This window comes from Pleurodeles waltl, chromosome 10 (genome assembly GCF_031143425.1).
Source record: "Pleurodeles waltl isolate 20211129_DDA chromosome 10, aPleWal1.hap1.20221129, whole genome shotgun sequence".
NCBI classification, from domain to species: domain Eukaryota; kingdom Metazoa; phylum Chordata; class Amphibia; order Caudata; family Salamandridae; genus Pleurodeles; species Pleurodeles waltl.
This window is the reverse complement of record NC_090449.1, coordinates 895,541,733-895,559,951: the sequence shown is the minus strand read 5'-3', so window position 1 is coordinate 895,559,951 and position 18,219 is coordinate 895,541,733. Positions and strand designations below refer to the sequence as shown.

The following is an 18,219-nucleotide window of genomic DNA, read 5'->3' as shown; positions in this document are numbered from 1 at the left end:
ACCAATTTTAATTGGCACATTGGACCCCACTTATAAGTCCCTAGTATATGGTACCTAGGTCCCCAGGGCATTGGGTGTTCCAGAAGGTCCTTATGGGCTGCAGCATTTCTTTTGCCATCCATAAGGAGCTCAGACAAACCATTTCACAGGACTGCCACTGCAGCCTGCGTGAAATAGTGCACACACTATTTCACAGCCATTTTCACTGCACGTAAGTAATTTATAAGTGACCTATATGTCTAACCATCATTTAATGAAGGCTAGGTGCAAAGTTACTAAGTGTGAGATCACCCTTGCACTAGCAAAGGTACCCCCACGCAGTTCAGAACACTGGTTGTGCCACCCACTTAAGTAGCCCTGTAAGCATGTCTCAGTCCTACCACAGCAGTGTCTGTGTGTGCAGTTTTAACCTGCCAATTCAACTTCCACTTACTAGGCCCAGACCTTTTCTTTTAATACATGTAAGGCACCCCTAAGGTAGGCTCTAGGTAGCCCCATGGGCAGGGTGCAGTGTATGTTAAAGGTGGGACATTTACTGATGTGTTTTACATGTCCTAACAGTGAAATACTGCCAAATTCAGTTTTCACTGTTGTAAGGCCTATCTCTCTCATAAGTTAACATGGGGGCTGCCTTCAAATGTTATTAAAGTGCAGATTCCCTTTGACAGCAGATAGAAATATGGAGTTTGGTGTCCCTGAACTCACAATTTAAAAATACATCTGTTAGTGAAGTTGGTTTTTAAATTGTTAGTTTGAAAATACCACTTTTGGAAAGTAGGCTTTTTTTTTGCTTAAACCATTCTGTGACTCTGCCTGTTTGTGGCTTCCCTGTCTGGGTCAGTTTGACAGTTGGGCTGTTGATGAATCCCCTCTAGACAGTGGGACAAAGGGAGCTGGGGTGTAGCCTGCATATCCTGATGAGCCATTTGTGCTAGAATGGAGGGAGGAGGGGTCACTTTCACCTGAATTGGGCTGTGTCTGCCCTAACTCAATGCAGCCTCCAACCCCCTGGTGTGCGTCTGGGCCTGGCCTGGGGAAGGCAGCATTCTGAGCACAACAGAGACTTCCCTTTGAAGTGTGTCAACTTCAAAGGCAGAAAGGAGTTTAAGTATTGGACCCAAACCCCCTGCAAATTAGATTACTTCAAGGATTCAAGAGGAACCTCTGCCTTGAGAAGAGCTGGAGAGCTGAGGAGAAGTGCTGCTCTGGCCTGTGATTGGGCTGTTTTGGGCTATCCTGCATTTGCCGCTTCTGCCTGTGCAAGGGGACAGAGACTGGACTTTGTTGTGCATTCCTGCTAGGTATCTCCAAGGGCTTGGAGTAGAGCTTACCTCATGTTATGAAGCCTCAGGGACAGCAAAGGCTTCACCACCCAGTTCTGTGTCTGCCTGCTGTAGCTCTAGCTTGCCAGAGGGTGCCATTCCACTTCCTTTGCCCCCGGAAGTGAAATTCTGGGTAAAAACCTGTCTAATGATGCTGGACGACACCATGCGTCTTTGTAAAGGATGCCAGAACCACAACGCCGTCTTCCCTGAGACCTTGGACCTCGCAGAAGTGCGACAACCCCAACGACCCTGTAGGCTTCGCAACGCTGCAGCCACTAATCCCACCCGACTTCGCTGACTTCAGAGTGTCGTAAGTCCGACGTCCGTGACATCTGATGCCATCGCAGCACCTGCTGCCCTGTGACATCATTGCGACCCCATGAGGTTGCCCGCAGCATCGTGATTTTGCCTGACTTCAATACCTGCCGGAACCAAGGGACAAAGTTTGCAACCGACGCTGCTTCACCTCCACCGCTCTGCAGTAAGGACCTGACACCACTGCTCGACGCCTTTGCCCTTCTGCCTCGTGGCACAGGAACCAACGCCGCATCAGATACAGCGTCGCCTCGCACCCTGACTCCGTGCACCAGCCTGTTTTCTACTTGTTTGCTAAGGTACTGTACCTTGGGGTCAAACGACTTCGTAAATGGTGCCATTGGCGTCACATTGTAGAAAACAACTCTGTCACAACAATGCTTAATACCATTTTGCAACATTTGTGCCTCCAGGCACTATTTTTGTGCTTTTAAGTGCTAAATTCATATTTTTAACTGTATATTGTGGATTTTTGTCATATTTGGTCTTGTTTATTCAGATAAAATATTTACTATTTTTCTAAACCTGTGTTGTCATTTTGTAGTGGTTCACTGTTGATACAAATACTTAACACCTTGCCTCTGAATTAAGCCTGTCTGCTCGTGCCAAGCTACTGAGGTGGTGAGTGGGGTTTAACCAGGTGTGTTTCTCCTTTGCCCTGGCTAGAGTGAGGGTGCTTGCTTGGATGGGGGTAACCTCACTGCCTACCAAAGACCCCATTCCTAACAAGTTCTGTTTGGAACAGCACTTTATACCCACTTGCAATGGCCCAGGACTGGTTTGGCACCACTTGGCAGGGTACGATTTGCAGCAAGCAAAGTCCATGTGCTGTAGTAGGGTGAGTTGAAAGTCTTTTGTGTCCCTGACACTTTGGAAAACAGGAGGCAAGCCAGAAAGCCCTTGGAGTCACTTAGGTTCTGTGTTGGAGAGATGCAGATCCAGACCTTCTCACGTTCAGGCAAGGAGGGCAGCAGGCAGAAGGTCAGCACAGCAGAACATGTGTCCAGCAGAGTAGCAGCACAGCAGAGTGGCATTCCTTGTAGAACACAGCAGTCCTTCTTCCTGGCAGAGTAGCCACAAGTCCAGAGGTGTACGGAGTTGATGGTGTCAGAGGTCCATTACTTGTACCCAGTTGGGCCTTTAATGTAACGGAGTCTTCAAAGAAAGGTCTTTGAAGCGTCCATACCTCCTCTCCTCCTGCCCTAGCTTCAGACTCATTACTGGGGGATATGTAGCCCTTTGTGTGGGGGCAGGACACCACCTATTCGGGTGTGTCAGCCCCTCCCTCCCATCCTGCACAGCATTGCCCATCAGGCTGTGGATGGCCCATCAGTTACACCTAAGCTCCCTTTGTGTGTAGATGTCTAGAGTGAATGCACAATCCCAGCTGGCATCCCACTCCAAATGTGTATTGGAGACAGGCAGTAGACATAAAAATGTAAGAAGTAAGAAAATGCCAACATTCTAAATGTCAAATTTTCAGGACTGCAATTTAAAATCTGACTTCACAATAAGTTGTGATTTTAAATTGTGAGTCCAGAAACATCGAACTTGACAAACGTATCCCTTCCAGCTTGTGAATTACACTTATAAAATATAATAAATTAATCCCTGTGTTATCCTGTGGGAGAGCTAAGCCTTGCTGTAGTGAAAAACGACTTTGGGAGTTTTTCACTACCTAGACATGGCCTGCCTTTTAAATATACTGCACCCCGCCCTCTGGGTTGTTTAGGGCCTATATAAGGGGGACTTATTTGTATAAAAAGGGATGGTTTGGGCCTGTCAAAAGGGTTAATTTGCCAGGTCGACATGACAGTGCAAAACTGCCCACACAGGCTCTGCAATGACAGACCTGAGACATGGGTAGTGGGCTAAATAAGTAGGCTGCACAATCAGTGCTGCAGACCCTCAAGTAGCATTTAATTTACATGGTCTGAACACATGTATGCACTTTACACTGCATCCCTCTAGCGAATCTGCCTGTAAAATAAAGTATCATTGGTATCTAACACCAGCCTGTCTCCACCAAATGTACCCTTACACCCCAGCACTTCGCTGGAGATGTGGGCAGGCAAAGGGAGCTTTCCTACATATTTGGTGGGAGTGCGCGCTCATACAGACATAGTGAAAGGAAATCTTAGGGCATATCAGAGCCACTCTAGGATACCCCATCCCCGTCCATCACCTCACCACCTTTCTAGGCATTCTATCCTCCATCATGAAGGCAATAACGAAAAATTATAAGATGCTCATCTACCATGATAGGGGGATCTGAGCAACTTATCCCATTCAGATGGAAAAATAAAGAGCCACCATCAGAGACACACTGGTATTATAAAATGTGGCAGGTGTTTGCCATGGAAAAGATTACTCACTCCCTCATTCAGACAAGAAATGTACACAGGTGTACCAACCACTAATAGATTACAGGGAGCAATTGGAATTCCCTAGCTCTCAAGCTTAGCGGCTCTAAGCCTTACAGCTTTTCTGTTAAGTGACATGGTAGAATAGAAGTGCCTCTCCCTCCATCCTCATGGTCTCTCTCTCTCTCTCTTCGACAATGAAAGAGTGATCCCAGGGCAGTCCTCTTGACTTTGTCATCGATGATAGCCTGCAGAGGAACACATGCCTCTCCTGGGGCCTCCACCCTGCCTTCTCCTATCCTACCTCATAAGGAACTCCGCTGACCTCCTCAACACATTTCTAATAACAGGCACAATCCAGCTCCCCACCAGAGTCTGGGGCAATACTACACTAGGCATATAAGGGAACCCCTCTCTCCCCACCCTCCCTTTTTCCTTCTTCCCTTTCTTCCTCTTTTTGTATTCTTCAGTTATTGCTATTACTCAGTACTTAATTTGTAAAATTATAGGTGCCAAGGGCACTCGTCAAGAGGCGACTGTAGCTTGAACCACCCACTGCCTCTGCCATCACTGCCAATTACGTACCAAAACAACTACTAACCATCACAGTCCTACAAGTGTGATAACGCAGACTATTCCAGGCTCCCAAAGCTATAAGAATGGTTTGGGTAGCAGGTGTTAGTCATTATTAATGTATATTTAATTAATATACAACTCTTATGCTTATCTCTAATTTACATAAAAAAGTGCCACCATGTGGCAGACTGTCATAACTATTGGTGCTGGCAATTAAATGCCAATGCCGAGCACTAGAAACCACCAGCTCAAATTAAGCACTGCCATTACTGTTTAAACCTCTCTGTACCGGCAGCAGCACACACCAGCTTGGCGATACCAAACAAACTCCTTTTGCAACCTCACAGCCCTTGACCGCCTTGGTCTGGAATGTTTTAAATAGCTCATTTGCTAATGGATATATATATGTTATTGATAATACAATACAAAGATATATACAAAAAAAAGACTGATCAGGGAGGCCAAAATCTGAGGAGGATTACATGGATCTGTACTTGTGACATCCGAGGCATTCAACACTCAAAGCTAACCTGCCAACGAGCAACAGCGACACTGAAAATGTCCATAAAATACACCAAATGTAACCTGGCCCAGGTAAGATGTCTTCAGAGAAAAAAATCTGGCACAGCGAGGCTGAGGCCACACTCAACAGTATAGATTGTATAACAAAACACTAATGAAAGTAATAATGCACACAGCTGTCTGTACTGCCCAAAAGAGGGAACACAATCCAACTACTTAGAGGAGCCCAGATGGGATCCGATGCAAAACAGGTTATATGACATCTTCAAGCTCTGTAGTCCACCCCATCAGCTCCACTATTTTCCCAACTGAGTCCAGATGAGGGGAGCACCTGCTCAGGTAATGCATCGGAATACCACTTGCATCAAGCAGGCCCAAGAAAAAACACACAACAAAAGGGACCCACCATATACATTTGGTTACGTTGTTCCAAGTGAAATGCCACAGATGAGGACAAAACGCCAACAACGGCCGATGGATTTACCATTTCAGCAGCTGGCTAAAAACACTGTCGCCCTCCTACGACAAATCAGCCAGAATAAGGAGGCAACCAAACATGGAATTCAAATCACGCCTTGTGCGTCTTGATGGCATGACATAGGGCCTGATTACGAGTGTGGCGGATGGGGTTACTCTGTCACAAACGTGACGGATATCCTGAACCCCATATTACGGTCCTATTATATCCTTTTGGAGATCGTTATACGGCAGATGGAATATCCGTCACGTTTCTGACAGATTATTCTATCCACCAAGATCGTAATGAGGCCCAGAGTCTGACAAAGCACTGCCGCTAGATTGTGTGTCTCTTGCCACACCGCCATCACCCCAGCTTACCAGTGGAGTTGCCATAGATTGTGACCTTCTGCTGCAGAGTCTACTCCCTGGTGCCGCAAAGCTGTTACCAACCATCATTCCTTGCCAGCTAAAATGCAGCATCTGAGAAACAACATCTTCATCCACTCCAGAGCCAGTTACTGGAGCTCCTTAGTGAGGGAAAGAAGGCATATGGAAGTTCCCAGAAAGAGGATGATTTTAAAAAAACATGCCAACTCTTCCGTTGAACATTTTTGGTTTTGACTGCCTATCCCAGGAGGTGGTTAAACTTTTTTCAGTAAGGATTGTAATGAGGAAGGTGGACGGGGTGGCAATGTCATTTGAATCATGTGGTTAGGGAGTGAGTCCTTTGAAACCATGGCCGCAAATGGCCAATCATGTTAATTTTCACTCACCATTTTGTAAATGTAAGAATTGGTCTGTTCCAATCTATAACTCTTTGCTTCTGTTTGTTTTCCTAGACTGTTTTGATGTATATGATTTGAACGGTGATGGATACATTTCCCGGGAAGAAATGTTTCACATGCTGAAAAACAGCCTCTTAAAACAACCAACCGAGGAAGATCCCGATGAAGGAGTAAAGGACCTTGTTGAAATAACACTGAAGAAGATGGTAAGTAATAATTTTAACACTAGATGCTTGAGTGGGTCAGTAGGCACCAAACATGTACCGACCAATATTTTTTCCTCACAGAAAGGAGGCTAGTCTTTAAAATGATCTCCTTTGATACTTTCATTAAAATAATGTTTTTCTTTGATGAAAGTCCATTATCTCAAACCCATTACCACTGTACGAATATTTATGTTTATCGCAAAAGTTTTTTTGTTTATTTCAAGGGGAACGCTCCTACCTCCTTCTGACCCCTTTAATTGTTACCTCCACCGACCCCAAAAATATGTGGTTATGGGTGGTGAATACATCGTGGTAGTGGGTTTCTTGATCATGTGAGTTTATGAGGGCAGTATTATGTGAACATTCCACTGAGAGCATCTAAAAACGGTGCCCTCACTCTCTATTGAGACTTTCATAGTATTTCTCTAAGTCGCTGTTTAGGTTACAAAGATTCAACTGTGATCAAGCAATTGAAACTAATGATCTGCCTCTTTTGCTTACTAGCATCCGGATACGTCTGCCACCAAAGTGCTAGGTCTAACTTAACTACTTTTCCTATCTCACTGAATACAAAATTGGAAAAAGGAACCATTTAACAATATAAAAGGAATTATCGAAACTGTAAATTGTCTCTAGCTAGAATGCAACTTGCATGAGTTTAAATATTTTTCATTTATAAACGGTTCCATTGTGCACCATATCCCAAAGTGTATGATCCGTAAACATGTTTCAAAATTGGGTGTTTTTGCTGCAAATATTTTTTGTCTGAAATTACCCTTCATCAGTGACTGTTTCTCCATCATGGAATTTTCGTTGAATTTATGAACATAGTATCCCAGAACAGTTTTGTAAGAGAAATAACTGTTTCTAAAATTGTTTTCTTTTCGAGTTAAATTCCATCCACAAGGCTACATTGGATGTTCTTATGCTTTCACTGGATGCCGATAAAACATATGAGACGGTAAAGGGAGCCTACATGGGGGACACATCGCATGCTTTCCAGTTTTGCCCATCACTTTCTGGGCTGGGTTCTACAGCATGGAACATATTTAAAGACAAATGTAAAGACAATGAATCCCAAAAATGAGAAACCAAAAGCAGAAATGTTTTGCACTTTCTGAAGTATGGATAGCAACAATATTGAACCATGGGAAGGGATTAATCGATGAGAAGCAAAACACCCCCCTCTCAAAGTGTGTGAGAATCTTTCTTTTATCCTTCATTAGGGCGAAGAAGCAACTTCTCCTCAGCTGTACCTAACAAGAGACCTCACAGATATCACTATTCATTTCATTGCTGCAGCTATTTCCCTGCAAACCCTTCCCCCCTCTATATTAGTACATATAGGGTAATTAAATTATCTCTTCCTCTAATGATCAGGTCCTCTACTAATTCAAGACTGAGATGATCTGGTGAACTCCTTACATACTATTTGGCCTACTACAGCATGCTCAACTTTGTGTCCGTGAAAAAATAATTTACGGCTTTGCATCAAAACACATTGTGCATGTCAAGCTTTCCTGTCAATCTGAGAAGCACAGTTTTAACTTTAGAATTTAGCTTTCATTTGACACAACCCAAGATTACCAAATCAGGGCGCTACCCTACTCTTTTGTTGGGGTGGTGTCTCCTCCTCTGATCCTCTTTTTCGCAAGGGGCCATGTAGGTCTGAGAATGTCTAAATTCCTACTCAAGGGAACTGTTCTTGACAAGGTTCACTTATTATTCAGTAGTATCAAAATCAAGTCAAATGTAGTTTACAAACTTGCCATTAAATACAAGAAATGATAAGAAAAACTACGTAACTGGAAAATAATGCTACACACATAAAGAGAGGGAAAGGAAGAAGAATGATTTCATTATCTGCAGGGAGTACGTATCGGATTGGTCAGAAAAAGCTTATTTACTGTCCATTTCCAGGAATTGATTTATTCTCTTGTTTTATGGCTAATCTCTCCTTTTTGTGTGATGAATTTCAAAATTCACTTTTTGCCACCTATTATAGCCAAAGTTATTGGAAATTCCCCAAAAATACTAGAGAATATGTAGTGGATGGCTGATGGTATTAAACCGAATACAGAGGTGAAGGTGTGAATGAAACCAGAACCAACAGCATTAAATATTCGGCCCACGAGTTCACCAAAGTGTCTTGGAAAGTTGGTACTTAAAAGGGACTGTCTCTCAGCTGATAACCTTGCCACCTGAAGTGCATAGGTCTCGTGTGCAGATGTGAGAGCCACATGTTTTTGGAACAATAAAGCCTTGAGTCTGCTCAACTTGTCAACATTCACATTTGAAGTAGCAATATGGGGCCAAATGTCAGCTACCTCTTTTTGTCTAGTGGGAGGAAAAAGTACGTTCCCGCAGCATGTAACAATCTTAGAGACCGAAAGAACATAAACTATTCTGGCTTGCATCCCACAATAGTCTTCACTATTGAGGAGAACATAGCTGCTGTTTGAAAGCACCTGGAACGTAGGTCTAATCAAGGGGACCGGAACTCCCTTCTGATAACAAGCCAAGTTCCCTGCAGAAGCGCTATACGCCCCATGCAAGGACAGCTGTTTACAAACCATCGAATGGCTGACAGAAGTCTTGCATGCACTACTGCTAAGAAAGACCTCTTTCATGCCACTGAGGCATTTGTACAAGAAGGGCACCTCCCACACCTCGTGGATGTAACTATCTCCCAGCTTTTCATATCTACCTACTGGAATGTGTTTTAAACAGGAGGCGAATTGAAGTGTTGAAATAGGCAGAATAATGACCCCATGAATTATCCACTCAGCAGATGGTATTTCAGCTACAGTGAAAGGCAATTTTTTAAACTTTTCGATGTTTAACATAACATACGTTGCTTCCTTCTTAGCCATTAGTTGTTTTGTTGTGTTAAATTAAATGTAGAAAATATGTCCCTTGCGCTAACGTGTTGCCAGCGAACGCGTTCCGCCTTCCTTGTTTGAAGTGCCCAAGCCAACTGCATAATGGACTTTAGTTGACTTTGTCCATGGTATAAAGAAGACATATCACTTTGTATTATGTCTATTGCAGAGGAGACAATGTTATTTGGAGTGTATATCCGGTCCGAGAGGGTATTAATCCCATTATCTACAACAGTTAATGCCTTCTGTAAATGTTCCTGGTCTATTTGCCTTAACCGGGCAGCAGCTTCTTGTTGGGAAAGCTTCCAAACTTCATTATATACTTCATGTAAGAAGCGCTTTCTGCGTTGTTTTATAGGGCCTAACAGGAAGTCCTGTAAGTCAGTGTTATTAGACAGGAGACTGAAGTGTTCTTTAACAGCATCTATTGAGGAACTCTTCAACCATTGCTGGCATAGTTTCCCTACACTGTATATTGTTACTATACCCGCATGTTTGGATGATATATAGCGAGGGTCGGGCCTACTAGTTCTAAAACCCCTGTGGAGTTTATAAAACATTTATGACACCCATTGGTATCTATTGGCCACAATAACCACCTGCCGGGACGTGTCAGTGAAGCATTAAATATGCCATTCTGGGCCCATTCATCGAGTTGATCTTCAGTTGCATTCATATATTTTTGCCATTTGTGGAATTTTGCAGGGGCAGGAATACTGGGCGCATTCAATTCCTTAATCTTTGCTAAGCCTAAACAACTTGTTTATTGTACAGTTTCATTTAAAAGTATCATTTGAACAGGTATCAGGCATGCTCTAAACAAAGTTCCTTCCCCCCGTATTTGCCAATTTCGTTTTCCCCACACACGTTTAAGTCAATCGACTTTAGCCAATATTCATAGCCTTCTATAGCCAATTGGGAAACAAAGGAATCCGAGTAAATACATTTCGTATTTGTCAATAATATGCATACATTTTCTATTGATGGCAATTTAAAATAATATGACTCAGCATTTTTAACATTGTGCCCAGAAAAATATGCATACTTTCCATAATATGTTTTAGAACTCCTTTGTGGTGGAGTTGGACAATGTTCCCATTGTGTATAATTAAAAACATTTTTTGGGGTTCTTGTTCTGTGAATGAAATGGTGCCCATAATAATTATAGCAAAACATGTCACCATAATTCTCTTTAGATTGATAAACATCTTTGTTTTTAAATACAGTATAATACTGCAATTCACTCATCATAGAATCAACTGTTTTCACATCCCAATCATCAGAAACAACTCCGGTTTCTATTACATTGTTCATTGAAAGTTTAAACACATATGGTATTTGAATGACCTCTGTGGGCTGGATATATCAAATGTTACTTTATCATAAACAATCCCATCAGGAATTGGTATAGCAGAAATTTTCACAAAAGACAAGTCTCTGCTGACCTTGTGAGAAGAAAAATTTGGTTTTAGGACCTCATCCACCAGTTTGACTGTTGATCTTTCAGGAAGAAAATGACCATGTATTAATAAAAAGAATGTTATGACAAAACCAATCCAAAGTATGAAAGCCAATATAGTCAAGGAAAGCTACAGATAGTTCCATGGAAGAATAAAGTAAGTTGCTTTAAGCCAGTTTATCAGCGTATGTGTTTTTGACAGATCAGATGTGGAAGAGGTGAATGAGTCCGAAACGGTGTTGTTGATGTCGGCAAAGTATCCAGAAGCAGTTTGTGCAAAAGCTGGTGCTGTGTTTGTAGGTGGACAACCAGTGGGTGTTTCCCGTGGTGGTTCAGAATAAATGACGCCATCTGTCTGTGTTGAAGTTGTATCAAATTGATCAATTATTTCTGTATTGTTTGATGTCAGTGGAACCAATGCAAGATCGTTTTCCACCCTCACCAAGCTCGGAGAGGTGTCAGTGTTGCTGCTCACAACTTGTAGAGGGACTTCTTGACCAGTAGTGAGAGGGATTCGGGAACTACTGGCTGTTCCCCTGGGATGCTGTGCAGGATCGGCCACATGTTGTAACTTGACATTGTCGATGGATAAAAAGCGGGTTTCTTTAGCACCAACCAACGGTGGTAGAATGACAATTCTGGTACTGTGTATTCCCAAGACTGGGACCGGTGCACGATAAGAAGGACCAAACTCTTTTTTCACAGCAACCTGTTCACAAACTAGATCCCCAACTTTGGGAATCCAGCCGGTAGGTGTTACTGGCACATCCTTAATTCCTGTGGAGGCAGCACTGGCAGAAGCGTTGCTGTCACTGAACTGTTGTAATTCCTGTAAGATAGTGATACATTCATTTATGTCAAAGGGTGTTTCTGTCGCCTCCACGCCAGGACCATCAAGATCTGGAACATACATTTGAGTTCCGAACAGGCACTCATATGAAGTACGACCCCTCAGGGACCTTCTAGGCAGATTATTAAGTGCTCTCTAGACTCCATACAGGTGATTAAGCCAACTACGACCCGTACCAAAGACTCTGGCTGTTAATGACTGCTTTAAATCATGGTTTAGTCGCTCCGCAACACTAATTCCCTCGGGATGAAATGGAGACGAGTAATGGAGTTGGACCCCTAACGAAGCCATGGCGTTCCTGAATGCCCTTGAGGCAAAAGCAGGGCCCTGGTCCAAGTGGAAAGCCGCAACTGCATGTGTACCGATAAAGACTTGCAAATTTTTAATAACAGTCTGAGCGTCAGCTGAGCATTGTGTCCACACCCATAGAAATCTGGAGCAGGAGTCAACAGCAACTATATATGTTGACGACTTGTAGGAAGTCATCAGTTCTTTCACCTCCAGATGCTCTAGAAGATTCCGGAAAACTATTGTGACCTTTGCCGCGCTGTCTAGTGGTGCTAGTGCCCACTCCTTGTTCTTCAAGAGAGCCTTCTTCTTGAGTGGCATGTCGAACTGCAACTGCTACCACCTTTTCTTTTTGAATTGTGGTTTTTGTTGGGGAAGTTTCTCTTCCTTTTTCACAGAAACGTCTGTTGAGTGTTGTGATTCCTGTCTCGGTTTCACGTACTCAGTTCTTCGCTCTGACCGCCCACCTCTCTCATTGCGTTTTCCGATGAGTCCTGAAAGGAACGAGATAGGCCTGGATCAGTATCTTGATATGTCAGGCGTTTTTATATTCTCTCTATTTCTCAGATTATATCTATTCTATGGGGTCTCCGTATGCAGAGATTCTCCCATTTCCTTTTGTAGGAGTTTGTTGTTTTTTATCTCAGCGTTTCTTATTACCCTCAGGAGCTTGCTTGGTAAAGTCGTTATTAGATTTACCTTGAAATTGTGGTTTTGTTGGTCTGGCTCTCAGACTATCTCGACCTATACTAGAGTAGGTCTCCACGATAATCTTTGACAGCTCACGTTCTTGATCCTGTGGAAGAACGTCCTGAAGCCGCATGAGCACCACAAATGCGACTGCTTCCCCTTTAAGGTTAATTAATATAGTTTAGGATACCGTGGCAAAGTTGCCCATCAATTGCGTCCCCAAGTCCAGGGCCGGGACAGCCCCGTATTCATCTTGAATTTCTTTCAACACTCCTGGTAAATTGGCAAGTGTTGGTGTACCGTGTGCGGTTGTATAGAGCGTGGCACATACCGTGCCCCATGTATTACAGTTATCTACTGTGGGAACCATCACAAATGGCAAGCACATTGTTAATTTTCTGTGTTTATCCTGAGGTCCTGTATGTGGAAATATTGCTTCCAGCACGTTTATTTTTAGAGCTAACCAAAACGGCCTTTCTTCTTGTTTGGTGGGTACCTGACCCATGATCAAATGTACAGTTGCAGGGTTAATGACAGGTGTCACTGCATGTGGTTGCGCTGGTGCAGCACATGCTAGTTTGTGTTTAATGTTTGCATTACAAACTGTACTATTTGTCTGTATATTGCTGTAAAATCAGCATATAAGTGATGGACTTCAGCTACCGCTAGGTTCGCTGCAGCCGGGTGAGGTGTATAAAGGCCAGGTAGGACCATCATTACTAAGAGGAGCTAACCTAATGTGCAAAATTGTGTGGAGTAGGGCGCCATCAAGCCAATTATTATGTTCTTGATAAGATAGAGGTATCTCTAAATATGCATATGCTCTGCATTGTGCAGGTAATGTGAGTTCCCATCAACTGTTGGAAATGCGACCCAGGAATCAAGTTCTGTAAGCTGTGTGCGCGTCAACAACAAATGTCACCTGACTGTGAGAAAGTAGCCTCTTTCTAGCATGTTTACCCCCCACTTTTGGCCTGTTTGGGAGTGTGGGTCAGTGTATTTTTACTGTGTCACTGGGATCCTGCTGGCCAGGACCCCAGTGCTCATAGATAAAAACCTATAGGTCAGTGTGTTTTGCCTGTCTCACTGGGATCCTGCTAGCCAGGAGCCCAGTGCTCATAGTTTGTGGCCTAATGTGTGCATGTTGTCAGTAGTGCTTGACTGTGTCACTGAGGCTCTGCTAACCAGAACCTCAGTGCTTATGTTCTCTCGGCTTTTAAATTTGTCACTATAGGCTAGTGACTTCATATACCAATTTCAATTGGCACACTGGACCCCCCTTATAAGTCACTAGTATATGATACCTGGTACCCAGGGCATTAGGGTTCCATGAGATCCTTATGGGCTGCAGCATTTCTTTTGCCACCCATAAGGAGCTCAGACAAACCCTTTCACAGGACTGCCACTGCAGCCTGCGTGAAATAGTGCACACACTATTTCACAGCCATTTTCACTGCACCTACTTAACCTATAAGTCACCTATATGTTTAACCCTCACTTGGTGAAGGTTAGGTGCAAAGTTACTAAGTGTGAGGGCACCCTTGCACTAGGAAAGGTGCCCCTACATAGTTCAGGGCAGTTTCCCCAGACTTTGTGAGTGCGGGATGTCGAAGTAAGCCTCAGCAAGGCCTACCAGTGCAAAGGGGTTCGCCCATCTCTGCACAAAGTCCTCAGACCATATAGGAAGAAGTTGGCACAGAAACTGAAATAAAAGACAAAGTTTATTAAACCTCATGAGATGGTACTACAGTTCAACCAGCACCCTTCGGTAATGTTTGAAGTAGCACACTGAACTAAGAGAGCATGGTCCTTTTATACCCACGCAGGGGCTAAAAGAAGGTGGTATAATTATAGAAGCAAGAATTATATATATATATAAGGTCATATCGAAATGCACAGTCGACAGGTAGGAGGGGCTAACAGTTTTCAAGGACTAGTAGATACATTACTGACAGTTACTAATTACTAACAGCTGCAGACCTTACTGGGCATGTGCAAAGTGGGAGATGCTAAATATAACTTGTCACTAGACAGATTTTCAAGAGTAGTTAACAGGAAGGTAGGACAGAGCACATAGCGAGCACATGTAGCATGTGGCAGAGATAATGGCTGCCATGAATACAAAATGGATTCCGCGAAATGTTCACAATAGTTGCTAAATACAAGATGTCTTCTGCTAATGCTTAATCTAATCGCTACTAAATTACAACAGACAACCCTTTCAGCATTAGCTGAAGACATTCGCCTTTCTGGGATAATCTAAATATTCATCTTGTATATTTATGCTCATCATTTCAGCTATTTCCTTATCTAACATGTGTTGTGCTTTCATTTCTGTAATACTTCTTTTGGTAGGCATACAAGCAGTAATACACATGGAGCAGAACATTGGACCACACTGAATACAGATACAGCATGTGAAAAATATTGCAATCACAGGATAGTCAGTAGTTTCCAGCCCCAAGCGGAAACAAGAGCCCAAAACCATCCAGAAAAAGTCCAAGTACCAGTCTCTGTTTGAATTTCTGCAGCAATTTTATGCAATTTAGATATTGCATCATATACTGAAGGTGAGTGATCTGGAATGAAAACGCAGCAACTACTACCGATGATGCGACATGCACCACCTCGATCAGCTAATATCACATCTAGTACCATATGATTTTGGAGCGCTACAATCCTCGCAATTTGGAGCTCCTCGATAATATTCCCAAGTGCCAGAGCTGCCTGATTGGTAACAGCTTTCACAACCCTAGTCAATTGTCTCACTTTCCTACTGTTTAATGCAGCACCCACAAAGGAGAACAACCCTAAATTAAAATCAACATATTGTTGCAGGCTAGTGTCCGTTTGGTCTACCTCGTTTGTACTTATTGTCCTTTTATATCTATTTTTAATGATGTCATTAAACAGTTTAAAATCTTGGTGATATGATGCAGGTGCCAAAAACACAGGGGGTAATAGAAAAGATACATAACACACACCTGACCATCCAACAGGTAGTTGGTAATATCCATAGTTACCACAAACAAAATATGTATTAAGTGAAGCTGTAAAACTACTATTATTTACACCCTCAATAGTTAAAATCAAGGTACAATCACTTATCCCCACTGGAATTTGCCCAATGCTACGTATACATAAATCTGCTTTAGTTTTTGTAACAGAAATCACAAATTGTTCTTTCTTGTCAGAGTCTGTTATATTTGTGAAGACATATGGTATTGAACCATTGTCCGGTTGATACTCTTCCCATTCCCATTTAGTTCCTTTGGCTTAGGGATACCATTTGTCTTGTTAGCATATTTTAATAAGGCGAAAAAGAAGTCCGCCCTCTGTACATTTTCCAGATGCAAACAAAAGCGTATACCAAGCTTGACAAGAATCATTGTGTGAAAAAGAAAGAGGAATGAAAGGTGTTCCTCCTTTCTTTTGATGCGCAGGTAACATTCCACATACCCAACAGTTAGTAGTATTTGTATAATTATGAGTATGATGCAACATCTGAATGAAAGTATTATTGAAGTATGATTGACGGTGCTTCTGCTCATGATAGGGAAGCATAAAGTAATAGTGATCCTCTGGTACTGGAGTAGTGGCAACAAAAAACTCACGAGAAGGAGCCATCTTTTCAACAAACCGGGTGATTATTGCCATAACCACCAAAACAACAACAAACCCCATAGTACTAATGATCACTTTGTTATTCATTTTACAACAGTGATAATCGACCCTTCCAGAAATTAATTAAAAAAATTTTTTGGAGCTCTTATCCCTGGGCAGCCGCTGATTTCTTCACCATGGGCCAAGACGGGTGTCACTACTCTAATGCATGACTGATACAAATACTACACTCCAGAAATCGTATGGTTCGGGAAGAACTCCGCAGATTCGTCTGGTGATATAGCACGGCCTTTCTCCGTAGTCAAAATCTCTTGATGATCGGTCAGCACAGCAGGTTCCACCAAGGTAGGTAGCACGCGGTCCGCAAGGGCATTACCTTGCCCTATCTTATCGGTCACTCTCTTGTGTGCACTACATTTCACAATAGCTATTTTCTTTGGATATGTCAATGCAGTCAAGAGGTTATGCACTAATTCTCCGTGCATTATCTGCATCCCGTGGGATGTGAGAAAGCTTCTCTCCTTCCAAAGCAAACCAAAATCATGAGCCACTCCAAAAGCATAGCGGCTGTCTGTATAAATGTTCACACATAAGTCAGTACTAAGCTCGTGTCAAAGCTATTAGTTCAGCTGTTCAGGTGTTCCTCCTTTCTTTTGATGCGCAGGTAACATTCCACATACCCAACAGTTAGTAGTATTTGTATCATTATGAGTATGATGCAACATCTGAATGAAAGTATTATTGAAGTACGATTGACGGTGCTTCTGCTCATGATAGGGAAGCATAAAGTAATAGTGATCCTCTGGTACTGGAGTAGTGGCAACAAAAAACTCACGAGAAGGAGCCATCTTTTCAACAAACCAGGTGATTATTGCCATAACCACCAAAACAACAACAAACCCCATAGTACTAATGATCACTTTGTTATTCATTTTACAACAGTGATAATCGACCCTTCCAGAAATTAATTAAAAACAATTTTTGGAGCTCTTATCCCTGGGCAGCCGCTGATTTCTTCACCATGGGCCAAGACGGGTGTCACTACTCTCATGCATGACTGATCTCCCCCCTTGCCACTTTGGCTCTCCGTTTCACTAACCCAGGGCGGTAGCTCAACCAGTTTTTTTTCAGCACTACATATTCTTTCCTCGGTCTCAAATTATATTGCGACACTCCAGAAATCGTATGGTTCGGGAAGAACTCCGCAGATTCGTCTGGTGATATAGCACGGCCTTTCTCCGTAGTCAAAATCTCTCGATGATCGGTCAGCACAGCAGGTTCCACCAAGGTAGGTAGCACTCTCTTGCAGTGAGTACTGTGGACCCAATTCTTTCGGTTCGTCACTCGAACTGCTGTCCTTGTCGCAAGGAGCACCTGCTCTGTGCCTCACCACCTTGGTTCCAAGCTGCTTGATCTTTCAAAGGACTTAATCATTACCTGGTCACCAGGTCGGAGTTCATGGCCTTCACCTGTAGATCTGTCAGGAAGTGCTTCTCGATCCTGTTGATGAATAGAAACCAAATTATCGGCTAACTGTGCCAAATAATCATTCATCAGGACACAAGGTACATATACAGAATTTGGCTTAGGAACTCCCCAAATGTTAATTGGCCTTCCAAATACTATTTCATAGGGGGTAAGGCCTGTTTGAGAGTGTGGCATTGACCTAATAGACAATAATGCCGACGGTAATGCATCCGGCCAAGTTAAAGATGTGGAAGACTGTATCTTCGCTAACTTCAGCTTCAAAGTAGCATTATACCTTTCCACCAACCCTGCTGATTGTGGGTGGAAAACCGCATGGAAATTCTGTTTGATCCCTAATCCTTTCAGGACATACTTCATAACTTCCCCAACAAAACGAGGTCCGTTATC

At 42.9% G+C, this 18,219-nt stretch overlaps 1 protein-coding gene across 1 annotated transcript in view; it reads left to right on the top strand.

Annotated features, from left to right (window-relative positions):
* Positions 1-18,219, top strand: part of CLXN (calaxin) — a 153,294-nt gene that overhangs the window by 85,325 nt on the left and 49,750 nt on the right. The window contains exon 4 of the mRNA XM_069211644.1: positions 6,400-6,551. Within this exon, the coding sequence (XP_069067745.1) occupies positions 6,400-6,551 (152 nt within the window). The remainder of the gene's footprint in view (positions 1-6,399; positions 6,552-18,219) is intronic.